Here is a 12,994-nt window from a genome sequence, read left to right on the forward strand (position 1 = left end):
AGGAGCTGTGTGCTGGGACCCCCAGACAGAGGAACTTGCTGCTATCACTATCTCAGTGAGTTTACTGCAGGAGCTGTGTGCTGGGACCCCCCAGACAGAGGGACTTGCTGCTATCACTATCTCAGTGAGTTTACTGCAGGAGCTTGTGTGCTGGGACCCCCAGACAGAGGGACTTGCTGCTATCACTATCTCAGTGAGTTTACTGCAGGAGCTGTGTGCTGGGACCCCCAGACAGAGGGACTTGCTGCTATCACTATCTCAGTGAGTTTACTGCAGGAGCTGTGTGCTGGGACCCCCAGACAGAGGGACTTGCTGCTATCACTATCTCAGTGAGTTTACTGCAGGAGCTGTGTGCTGGGACCCCCAGACAGAGGAACTTGCTGCTATCACTATCTCAGTGAGTTTACTGCAGGAGTTGTGTGCTGGGACCCCCAGACAGAGGGACTTGCTGCTATCACTATCTCAGTGAGTTTACTGCAGGAGCTGTGTGCTGGGAGGGACCCCCAGACAGAGGGACTTGCTGCTATCACTATCTCAGTGAGTTTACTGCAGGAGCTGTGTGCTGGGACCCCCAGACAGAGGGACTTGCTGCTATCACTATCTCAGTGAGCTTACTGCAGGAGCTGTGTGCTGGGACCCCCAGACAGAGGGACTTGCTGCTATCACTATCTCAGTGAGTTTACTGCAGGAGCTGTGTGCTGGGACCCCCAGACAGAGGGACTTGCTGCTATCACTATCTCAGTAAGTTTACTGCAGGAGCTGTGTGCTGGGACCCCCAGACAGAGGGACTTGCTGCTATCACTATCTCAGTGAGTTTACTGCAGGAGCTGTGTGCTGGGACCCCCAGACAGAGGGACTTGCTGCTATCACTATCTCAGTGAGTTTACTGCAGGAGCTGTGTGCTGGACCCCCAGACAGAGGAACTTGCTGCTATCACTATCTCAGTGAGTTTACTGCAGGAGCTGTGTGCTGGGACCCCCAGACAGAGGAACTTGCTGCTATCACTATCTCAGTGAGTTTACTGCAGGAGCTGTGTGCTGGGACCCCCAGACAGAGGGACTTGCTGCTATCACTATCTCAGTGAGTTTACTGCAGGAGCTGTGTGCTGGGACCCCCAGACAGAGGGAACTTGCTGCTATCACTATCTCAGTGAGTTTACTGCAGGAGCTGTGTGCTGGGACCCCCAGACAGAGGGACTTGCTGCTATCACTATCTCAGTGAGTTTACTGCAGGAGCTGTGTGCTGGGACCCCCAGACAGAGGGACTTGCTGCTATCACTATCTCAGTGAGTTTACTGCAGGAGCTGTGTGCTGGGACCCCCAGACAGAGGGACTTGCTGCTATCACTATCTCAGTGAGTTTACTGCAGGAGCTGTGTGCTGGGACCCCCAGAGAGAGGAACTTGCTGCTATCACTATCTCACTAAGTTTACTGCAGGAGCTGTGTGCTGGGACCCCCAGACAGAGGAACTTGCTGCTATCACTATCTCAGTGAGTTTACTGCAGGAGCTGTGTGCTGGGACCCCCAGACAGAGGAACTTGCTGCTATCACTATCTCAGTGAGTTTACTGCAGGAGCTGTGTGCTGGGACCCCCAGACAGAGGAACTTGCTGCTATCACTATCTCACTAAGTTTACTGCAGGAGCTGTGTGCTGGGACCCCCAGACAGAGGGACTTGCTGCTATCACTATCTCAGTGAGTTTACTGCAGGAGCTGTGTGCTGGGACCCCCAGACAGAGGGACTTGCTGCTATCACTATCTCAGTGAGTTTACTGCAGGAGCTGTGTGCTGGGACCCCCAGACAGAGGGACTTGCTGCTATCACTATCATCAGTGAGTTTACCTGCAGGAGCTGTGTGCTGGGACCCCCCAGACAGAGGGACGTGCTGCTATCACTATCTCAGTGAGTTTACTGCAGGAGCTGTGTGCTGGGACCCCCAGACAGAGGGACTTGCTGCTATCACTATCTCAGTGAGTTTACTGCAGGAGCTGTGTGCTGGGGACCCCCAGACAGAGGGACGTGCTGCTATCACTATCTCAGTGAGTTTACTGCAGGAGCTGTGGTGCTGGGACCCCCAGACAGAGGGACTTGCTGCTATCACTATCTCAGTGAGTTTACTGCAGGAGCTGTGTGCTGGGACCCCCCAGACAGAGGGACTTGCTGCTATCACTATCTCAGTGAGTTTACTGCAGGAGCTGTGTGCTGGGACCCCCAGACAGAGGGACTTGCTGCTATCACTATCTCAGTGAGTTTACTGCAGGAGCTGTGTGCTGGGACCCCCAGACAGAGGGACTTGCTGCTATCACTATCTCAGTGAGTTTACTGCAGGAGCTGTGTGCTGGGACCCCCAGACAGAGGGACTTGCTGCTATCACTATCTCAGTGAGTTTACTGCAGGAGCTGTGTGCTGGGACCCCCAGACAGAGGACTTGCTGCTATCACTATCTCAGTGAGTTTACTGCAGGAGCTGTGTGCTGGGACCCCCAGACAGAGGGACTTGCTGCTATCACTATCTCAGTGAGTTTACTGCAGGAGCTGTGTGCTGGGACCCCCCAGACAGAGGGACTTGCTGCTATCACTATCTCAGTGAGTTTACTGCAGGAGCTGTGTGCTGGGACCCCCAGACAGAGGGACTTGCTGCTATCACTATCTCAGTGAGTTTACTGCAGGAGCTGTGTGCTGGGACCCCCAGACAGAGGAACTTGCTGCATATCACTATCTCAGTGAGTTTACTGCAGGAGCTGTGTGCTGGGACCCCCAGACAGAGGAACTTGCTGCTATCACTATCTCAGTGAGTTTACTGCAGGAGTTGTGTGCTGGGACCCCCCAGACAGAGGACTTGCTGCTATCACTATCTCAGTGAGTTTACTGCAGGAGCTGTGTGCTGGGACCCCCAGACAGAGGAACTTGCTGCTATCACTATCTCAGTGAGTTTACTGCAGGAGCTGTGTGCTGGGACCCCCAGACAGAGGGACTTGCTGCTATCACTATCTCAGTGAGTTTACTGCAGGAGTTGTGTGCTGGGACCCCCAGACAGAGGGACTTGCTGCTATCACTATCTCAGTGAGTTTACTGCAGGAGCTGTGTGCTGGGACCCCCAGACAGAGGGACTTGCTGCTATCACTATCTCAGTGAGTTTACTGCAGGAGCTGTGTGCTGGGACCCCCAGACAGAGGGACTTGCTGCTATCACTATCTCAGTGAGTTTTACTGCAGGAGCTGTGTGCTGGGACCCCCAGACAGAGGAACTTGCTGCTATCACTATCTCAGTGAGTTTACTGCAGGAGTTGTGTGCTGGGACCCCCAGACAGAGGGACTTGCTGCTATCACTATCTCAGTGAGTTTACAGCAGGAGCTGTGTGCTGGGAGGGACCCCCAGACAGAGGGACTTGCTGCTATCACTATCTCAGTGAGTTTACTGCAGGAGCTGTGTGCTGGGACCCCCAGACAGAGGAACTTGCTGCTATCACTATCTCAGTGAGTTTACTGCAGGAGCTGTGTGCTGGGACCCCCAGACAGAGGGACTTGCTGCTATCACTATCTCAGTGAGTTTACTGCAGGAGCTGTGTGCTGGGACCCCCCAGACAGAGGGACTTGCTGCTATCACTATCTCAGTGAGTTTACTGCAGGAGTTGTGTGCTGGGACCCCCAGACAGAGGAACTTGCTGCTATCACTATCTCAGTGAGTTTACTGCAGGAGCTGTGTGCTGGGACCCCCAAACAGAGGAACTTGCTGCTATCACTATCTCAGTGAGTTTACTGCAGGAGCTGTGTGCTGGGACCCCCAGACAGAGGGACTTGCTGCTATCACTATCTCAGTGAGTTTACTGCAGGAGCTGTGTGCTGGGACCCCCAGACAGAGGGACTTGCTGCTATCACTATCTCAGTGAGTTTACTGCAGGAGCTGTGTGCTGGGACCCCCAGACAGAGGGACTTGCTGCTATCACTATCTCAGTGAGTTTACTGCAGGAGTTGTGTGCTGGGACCCCCAGACAGAGGAACTTGCTGCTATCACTATCTCAGTGAGTTTACTGCAGGAGCTGTGTGCTGGGACCCCCAGACAGAGGGAACTTGCTGCTATCACTATCTCAGTGAGTTTACTGCAGGAGTTGTGTGCTGGGACCCCCAGACAGAGGGACTTGCTGCTATCACTATCTCAGTGAGTTTACTGCAGGAGCTGTGTGCTGGGACCCCCAGACAGAGGACTTGCTGCTATCACTATCTCAGTGAGTTTACTGCAGGAGCTGTGTGCTGGGACCCCCAGACAGAGGGACTTGCTGCTATCACTATCTCAGTGAGTTTACTGCAGGAGCTGTGTGCTGGGACCCCCCAGACAGAGGGACTTGCTGCTATCACTATCTCAGTGAGTTTACTGCAGGAGCTGTGTGCTGGGACCCCCAGACAGAGGGACTTGCTGCTATCACTATCTCAGTGAGTTTACTGCAGGAGCTGTGTGCTGGGACCCCCAGACAGAGGACTTGCTGCTATCACTATCTCAGTGAGTTTACTGCAGGAGCTGTGTGCTGGGACCCCCCAGACAGAGGGACTTGCTGCTATCACTATCTCAGTGAGTTTACTGCAGGAGCTGTGTGCTGGGACCCCCAGACAGAGGGACTTGCTGCTATCACTATCTCAGTGAGTTTACTGCAGGAGCTGTGTGCTGGGACCCCCAGACAGAGGGACTTGCTGCTATCACTATCTCAGTGAGTTTACTGCAGGAGCTGTGTGCTGGGACCCCCAGACAGAGGGACTTGCTGCTATCACTATCTCAGTGAGTTTACTGCAGGAGCTGTGTGTGCTGGGACCCCCAGACAGAGGGACTTGCTGCTATCACTATCTCAGTGAGTTTACTGCAGGAGCTGTGTGCTGGGACCCCCAGACAGAGGGACTTGCTGCTATCACTATCTCAGTGAGTTTACTGCAGGAGCTGTGTGCTGGGACCCCCAGACAGAGGGACTTGCTGCTATCACTATCTCAGTGAGTTTACTGCAGGAGCTGTGTGCTGGGACCCCCAGACAGAGGACTTGCTGCTATCACTATCTCAGTGAGTTTACTGCAGGAGCTGTGTGCTGGGACCCCCAGACAGAGGGACTTGCTGCTATCACTATCTCAGTGAGTTTACTGCAGGAGCTGTGTGCTGGGACCCCCAGACAGAGGAACTTGCTGCTATCACTATCTCAGTGAGTTTACTGCAGGAGCTGTGTGCTGGGACCCCCAGACAGAGGAACTTGCTGCTATCACTATCTCAGTGAGTTTACTGCAGGAGCTGTGTGCTGGGACCCCCAGACAGAGGGACTTGCTGCTATCACTATCTCAGTGAGTTACTGCAGGAGCTGTGTGCTGGGACCCCCAGACAGAGGGAACTTGCTGCTATCACTATCTCAGTGAGTTTACTGCAGGAGCTGTGTGCTGGGACCCCCAGACAGAGGGACTTGCTGCTATCACTATCTCAGTGAGTTTACTGCAGGAGCTGTGTGCTGGGACCCCCAGACAGAGGGACTTGCTGCTATCACTATCTCAGTGAGTTTACTGCAGGAGCTGTGTGCTGGGACCCCCAGACAGAGGGACTTGCTGCTATCACTATCTCAGTGAGTTTACTGCAGGAGCTGTGTGCTGGACCCCCAGACAGAGGGAACTTGCTGCTATCACTATGTCAGTGAGTTTACTGCAGGAGCTGTGTGCTGGGAGGGACCCCCAGACAGAGGAACTTGCTGCTATCACTATCTCAGTGAGTTTACTGCAGGAGCTGTGTGCTGGGACCCCCAGACAGAGGGACTTGCTGCTATCACTATCTCAGTGAGTTTACTGCAGGAGCTGTGTGCTGGGACCCCCAGACAGAGGGACTTGCTGCTATCACTATCTCAGTGAGCTTACTGCAGGAGCTGTGTGCTGGGACCCCCAGACAGAGGAACTTGCTGCTATCACTAACTCAGTGAGTTTACAACAGGAGCTGTGTGCTGGGACCCCCAGACAGAGGAACTTGCTGCTATCACTATCTCAGTGAGTTTACTGCAGGAGCTGTGTGCTGGGACCCCCAGACAGAGGGACTTGCTGCTATCACTATCTCAGTGAGTTTACTGCAGGAGCTGTGTGCTGGGACCCCCAGACAGAGGAACTTGCTGCTATCACTATCTCAGTGAGTTTACTGCAGGAGCTGTGTGCTGGGACCCCCCAGACAGAGGAACTTGCTGCTATCACTATGTCAGTGAGTTTACTGCAGGAGCTGTGTGCTGGGACCCCCAGACAGAGGGACTTGCTGCTATCACTATCTCAGTGAGTTTACTGCAGGAGCTGTGTGCTGGGACCCCCAGACAGAGGAACTTGCTGCTATCACTATGTCAGTGAGTTTACTGCAGGAGCTGTGTGCTGGGACCCCCAGACAGAGGGACTTGCTGCTATCACTATCTCAGTGAGTTTACTGCAGGAGCTGTGTGCTGGGACCCCCAGACAGAGGGACTTGCTGCTATCACTATCTCAGTGAGTTTACTGCAGGAGCTGTGTGCTGGGACCCCCAGACAGAGGGACTTGCTGCTATCACTATCTCAGTGAGTTTACTGCAGGAGCTGTGTGCTGGGACCCCCAGACAGAGGGACTTGCTGCTATCACTATCTCAGTGAGTTTACTGCAGGAGCTGTGTGCTGGGACCCCCAGACAGAGGGACTTGCTGCTATCACTATCTCAGTGAGTTTACTGCAGGAGCTGTGTGCTGGGACCCCCCAGACAGAGGGACTTGCTGCTATCACTATCTCAGTGAGTTTACTGCAGGAGCTGTGTGCTGGGACCCCCCAGAGAGAGGAACTTGCTGCTATCACTATCTCAGTGAGTTTACTGCAGGAGTTGTGTGCTGGGACCCCCAGACAGAGGGACTTGCTGCTATCACTATCTCAGTGAGTTTACTGCAGGAGCTGTGTGCTGGGACCCCCAGACAGAGGGACTTGCTGCTATCACTATCTCAGTGAGTTTACTGCAGGAGCTGTGTGCTGGGACCCCCAGACAGAGGGACTTGCTGCTATCACTATCTCAGTGAGTTTACTGCAGGAGCTGTGTGCTGGGACCCCCAGACAGAGGAACTTGCTGCTATCACTATCTCAGTGAGTTTACTGCAGGAGCTGTGTGCTGGGACCCCCAGACAGAGGGACTTGCTGCTATCACTATCTCAGTGAGTTTACTGCAGGAGCTGTGTGCTGGGAGGGACCCCCAGAGAGAGGGACTTGCTGCTATCACTATCTCAGTGAGTTTACTGCAGGAGCTGTGTGCTGGGACCCCCAGACAGAGGGACTTGCTGCTATCACTATCTCAGTGAGTTTACTGCAGGAGCTGTGTGCTGGGACCCCCAGACAGAGGGACTTGCTGCTATCACTATCTCACTAAGTTTACTGCAGGAGCTGTGTGCTGGGACCCCCAGACAGAGGAACTTGCTGCTATCACTATCTCAGTGAGTTTACTGCAGGAGCTGTGCGCTGGGACCCCCAGACAGAGGAACTTGCTGCTATCACTATCTCAGTGAGTTTACTGCAGGAGCTGTGTGCTGGGACCCCCAGACAGAGGAACTTGCTGCTATCACTATCTCAGTGAGTTTACTGCAGGAGCTGTGCGCTGGGACCCCCCAGACAGAGGGACTTGCTGCTATCACTATCTCAGTGAGTTTACTGCAGGAGCTGTGTGCTGGGACCCCCAGACAGAGGAACTTGCTGCTATCACTATCTCAGTGAGTTTACTGCAGGAGCTGTGTGCTGGGACCCCCAGACAGAGGAACTTGCTGCTATCACTATCTCAGTGAGTTTACTGCAGGAGCTGTGTGCTGGGACCCCCAGACAGAGGGACTTGCTGCTATCACTATCTCAGTGAGTTTACTGCAGGAGCTGTGTGCTGGGACCCCCAGACAGAGGAACCTGCTGCTATCACTATCTCAGTGAGTTTACTGCAGGAGCTGTGTGCTGGGACCCCCAGACAGAGGGACTTGCTGCTATCACTATCTCAGTGAGTTTACTGCAGGAGCTGTGCGCTGGGACCCCCAGACAGAGGAACTTGCTGCTATCACTATCTCAGTGAGTTTACTGCAGGAGCTGTGTGCTGGGACCCCCAGACAGAGGGACTTGCTGCTATCACTATCTCAGTGAGTTTACTGCAGGAGCTCTGTGCTGGGACCCCCAGACAGAGGGACTTGCTGCTATCACTATCTCAGTGAGTTTACTGCAGGAGCTGTGTGCTGGGACCCCCAGACAGAGGGACTTGCTGCTATCACTATCTCAGTGAGTTTACTGCAGGAGCTGTGTGCTGGGACCCCCAGACAGAGGGACTTGCTGCTATCACTATCTCAGTGAGTTTACTGCAGGAGCTGTGTGCTGGGACCCCCAGACAGAGGGACTTGCTGCTATCACTATCTCAGTGAGTTTACTGCAGGAGCTGTGTGCTGGGACCCCCAGACAGAGGGACTTGCTGCTATCACTATCTCAGTGAGTTTACTGCAGGAGCTGTGTGCTGGGACCCCCAGACAGAGGGACTTGCTGCTATCACTATCTCAGTGAGTTTACTGCAGGAGCTGTGTGTGCTGGGACCCCCAGACAGAGGGACGTGCTGCTATCACTATCTCAGTGAGTTTACTGCAGGAGCTGTGTGCTGGGACCCCCAGACAGAGGAACTTGCTGCTATCACTATCTCAGTGAGTTTACTGCAGGAGCTGTGTGCTGGGACCCCCAGACAGAGGGACTTGCTGCTATCACTATCTCAGTGAGTTTACTGCAGGAGCTGTGTGCTGGGACCCCCAGACAGAGGGACGTGCTGCTATCACTATCTCAGTGAGTTTACTGCAGGAGCTGTGTGCTGGGACCCCCAGACAGAGGGACTTGCTGCTATCACTATCTCAGTGAGTTTACTGCAGGAGCTGTGTGCTGGGACCCCCAGACAGAGGAACTTGCTGCTATCACTATCTCAGTGAGTTTACTGCAGGAGCTGTGTGCTGGGACCCCCAGACAGAGGAACTTGCTGCTATCACTATCTCACTAAGTTTACTGCAGGAGCTGTGTGCTGGGACCCCCAGACAGAGGGACTTGCTGCTATCACTATCTCAGTGAGTTTACTGCAGGAGCTCTGTGCTGGGACCCCCAGACAGAGGGACTTGCTGCTATCACTATCTCAGTGAGTTTACTGCAGGAGCTGTGTGCTGGGACCCCCAGAGAGAGGAACTTGCTGCTATCACTATCTCAATGAGTTTACTGCAGGAGCTGTGTGCTGGGACCCCCAGACAGAGGGACTTGCTGCTATCACTATCTCAGTGAGTTTACAGCAGGAGCTGTGTGCTGGGACCCCCAGACAGAGGAACTTGCTGCTATCACTATCTCAGTGAGTTTACTGCAGGAGCTGTGTGCTGGGACCCCCAGACAGAGGGACTTGCTGCTATCACTATCTCAGTGAGTTTACTGCAGGAGCTGTGTGTGCTGGGACCCCCAGACAGAGGAACTTGCTGCTATCACTATCTCAGTGAGTTTACTGCAGGAGCTGTGTGCTGGGACCCCCAGACAGAGGGACTTGCTGCTATCACTATCTCAGTGAGTTTACTGCAGGAGCTGTGTGCTGGGACCCCCAGACAGAGGGACTTGCTGCTATCACTATCTCAGTGAGTTTACTGCAGGAGCTGTGTGTCGGGACCCCCAGACAGAGGGACTTGCTGCTATCACTATCTCAGTGAGTTTACTGCAGGAGCTGTGTGCTGGGACCCCCAGACAGAGGGACTTGCAGCTATCACTATGTCAGTGAGTTTACTGCAGGAGCTGTGTGTCGGGATAGTCAGGCTGAGGGGATTGTTCGCTTTCACTCTCTCTTTCAGTTGGGTGGATGTGCTGCTGCTGGAGCTGGGTTTCTGCCCCCTCTAGTGGGAGGAGAGATGTGAGTTAGGATGGGACCTCAGAAAGTTTTAGTTGCTCTGAGTCTCTCCCAGCTGTTGCAGAAAGCTGCCTGTGACATACAGAGCTGTGCCCGGCTTCCTCTCCTCACAGCACCAGCCAGCACCCTGGGGATCCCAGCACAGAGATATGGGGGAGCCCTGCACAGCTGCTAATTGCCTGCACTTGCTAGATGAGGAGCTGCCACAATAAGGTCACTTTATGGGGAGCAGAATGGAGACTATGACCCTGAGTCTGGCTGTGTGCCTACTTCTGCTGCAGGGGGTCAGTCCCAGGAGACTTCCCATGGACACTGGTCAGTGTGGGCAGCCCAAGGCGGTGAGTGGCTTAACCCTACATGTAAAAAATATTAATAACATGCACGCATATACCTGACATCAGATAATCACATTTACATACGATCTTATATACTCATACATTGATGTACAGACACAAACACACTAGTCTACACATATACCAACAAGTACACAAATATACACTCATATATAGATGTACAGATACAAACATATACACACACATAAATATACACACAAACACACATACACACATACACATACATACATAAATATACACACAAACACACATACACACATACACATACATACATAAATATACACACAAACACACATACACACATACACATACATACATAAATATACACACAAACACACATACACACATACACATACATACATAAATATACACACAAACACACATACACATACACACATAAATATACACACAAACACACATACACACATACACACATACACATACATACATAAATATACACACAAACACACATACACAACAAATAAATATACCGATAGGTAAATATAATGATGGGGTACAATTGGTGGTTTATTTGTAGGGTTTAGCCCTACTGCACTAAAGCTTGTGACCCTGATAAGCTAAGTTTTGTGTAGTATGTGTGATGTGCATATGAATAGCCTGCTCCCATGTTATCAGCTGGAGGATCCCTGCTTGTTTTTTTTTTTCAGGAGCTTCTGTCACATTGGGGGCAGGGAAGGGACTGACACCTATTTATCTTATCAGCGCTGGGGAGATTGTATCGTATGTTTGTTCACACTACAGTTTCCCTTAACCCCAAAGCTACCGTAATACTTTGCAGATTCTGACATTGTCACACACATGAAATACTGAGGCAACAAATATAATAAAAATATGTTTTTGTTCGTCTGATTTTTGTTTTGTTTAAAATAAAAGTTCCAAAGACTGACTAATGTAATCTTCTCTTTAGCAAGAGGATCTGAATTCTTTTCTGTGGACAATTAAGAGGCAGCCCCCTGCTTATCTCTTTGGAACTATCCATGTGCCTTATACCCGGGTATGGGATTTCATACCCCAGAACTCAAAACGAGCTTTCCAGGATAGCAGTAATGTGTATTTTGAGTTGGATCTCACTGACCCATATACCATTTCTGCTCTGGCAAACTGTCAGATGCTGCCCCAGGGAGAGAACCTTCAGGATATGCTCCCCAAGGACCTGTACAGAAGACTGAAGAGACACTTGGAGTACGTCAAGTTGATGATGCCTCACTGGATGACCCCAGATCAGAGGGGCAAGGGACTGTATGCTGATTACCTCTTCAATGCCATTGCTGGCAACTGGGAGAGGAAGAGACCTGTGTGGGTCATGTTAATGGTAAATTCTCTAACCGAGGCAGACATCAGGTCTAGAGGGGTTCCAGTCTTGGATTTGTACCTGGCACAAGAAGCCGAGAGGATGAGGAAAAGGACAGGTGCTGTGGAAAGGGTGGAGGAACAATGCCACCCACTGAACAGGCTGAACCTATCCCAGGTAAGAGTGGGACCTCAACTACTGGGGCTTTTATCTCTTATAATTATTCCATCAGTGAGGGGCTTCATTTTACCATCACTTTGGGTTCCCAGATAACGGCCCCACAAGCAGGGAAGGGGCAGCTAGGGTTAAGTGGGCTGTATATGATTATTTATACATAGTTTTGTCTTTATCGATCCTATTTAATGGCACATAATCTTTGCCACTTATATTATAAATAGATATGGTTGGTGATGTTCTGAGGTTTATTGCATTAATATAGTTAACAATCATTACAACGTTCTGCTTCACATGTCTGCCATTGCCAGTATATAAGTATATGACTATGCTATGCCTGGGGTAGCTTATGACGTTACATCTGTGCCAGCAAAGCTAACATATTTACAGTGTATCGATGCAGTACCCAATATGGCTAACTTTATGGTATTTTTATTGTTTTCTTTTGATTTGTTTAATATTTATGTTTATTATAAGCTACAATAAAGAGCACATTTGAAAGCAGAATTATATTGCTACATAACAGCTCTAGATACATTGTTTGCAATAACTAGTTTAAAAAAATGTGTTTAAAGTATTTATTTTTTTACAATATTGTCCCCATAATGTGATGTTTCTCATGAGCACCTACTGAATGTCATAGCTTTCCTAGCAATGCCCTGATTTAATTCACTGTGTGAGTCCCTAAGGAAAAAGCAGTAAGCTCCCTGTCTTGTATACCAATGACAGGCATACTGTATACATACTCAGTATACACACAGCAAACATAATGAGGGGCAGACAAGATAAACATTTCTGTGACAGGTTTATAAATACACTGTCACAAATAAACAAACTGCTCCCACATCAGTGTTATCTGAAATGAGGATACTATGCTATTAATCAGGGAGGACTATATATATAATTGTATATATATACAGATAGATAGATAGATAGTTAGATAGATAGATAGATAGATAGAAAGATAGATAGATGGCTATAGATATATAAATATTTAAACTTCACACTAAATTACTTTTTCTAAAATGAACAGATACAGTATAGTGCTGACTTTTCTTTTTTCTTTATGCTTAATGTTTTGCTTATTTGTCTGTTATATATACACACATTAAACACATATATACAAGTTGTGAGAAAATGAGCAAGTGAGAGGGAGAGATAAAAAAAAAGTACTTAATGATAGTGAGGAAATATGAGAGAGAGAGAGAGAGAGTGATAGAGACTGACTCTGCCTTAGCTTTGAAAGCAAAAGAAAATATCAACTGTCCCAGAAAAAA

The 12,994-nt window shown here is 50.4% G+C and overlaps 1 protein-coding gene across 1 annotated transcript in view; it reads left to right on the plus strand.

Annotated features, from left to right (window-relative positions):
- Positions 1-9,932: 9,932 nt before the first annotated feature.
- TRABD2B (TraB domain containing 2B) overlaps positions 9,933-12,994 on the plus strand; it is a 382,029-nt gene continuing 378,967 nt past the window's right edge. The window contains exons 1-2 of the mRNA XM_053693505.1: positions 9,933-10,216; positions 11,160-11,720. Coding sequence (XP_053549480.1) covers positions 10,100-10,216; positions 11,160-11,720 — 678 coding nt within the window. The 5' untranslated portion in view covers positions 9,933-10,099. The remainder of the gene's footprint in view (positions 10,217-11,159; positions 11,721-12,994) is intronic.

The sequence above is a fragment of the Bombina bombina genome, chromosome 10, assembly GCF_027579735.1.
Source record: "Bombina bombina isolate aBomBom1 chromosome 10, aBomBom1.pri, whole genome shotgun sequence".
In the NCBI taxonomy this organism is placed as follows: domain Eukaryota; kingdom Metazoa; phylum Chordata; class Amphibia; order Anura; family Bombinatoridae; genus Bombina; species Bombina bombina.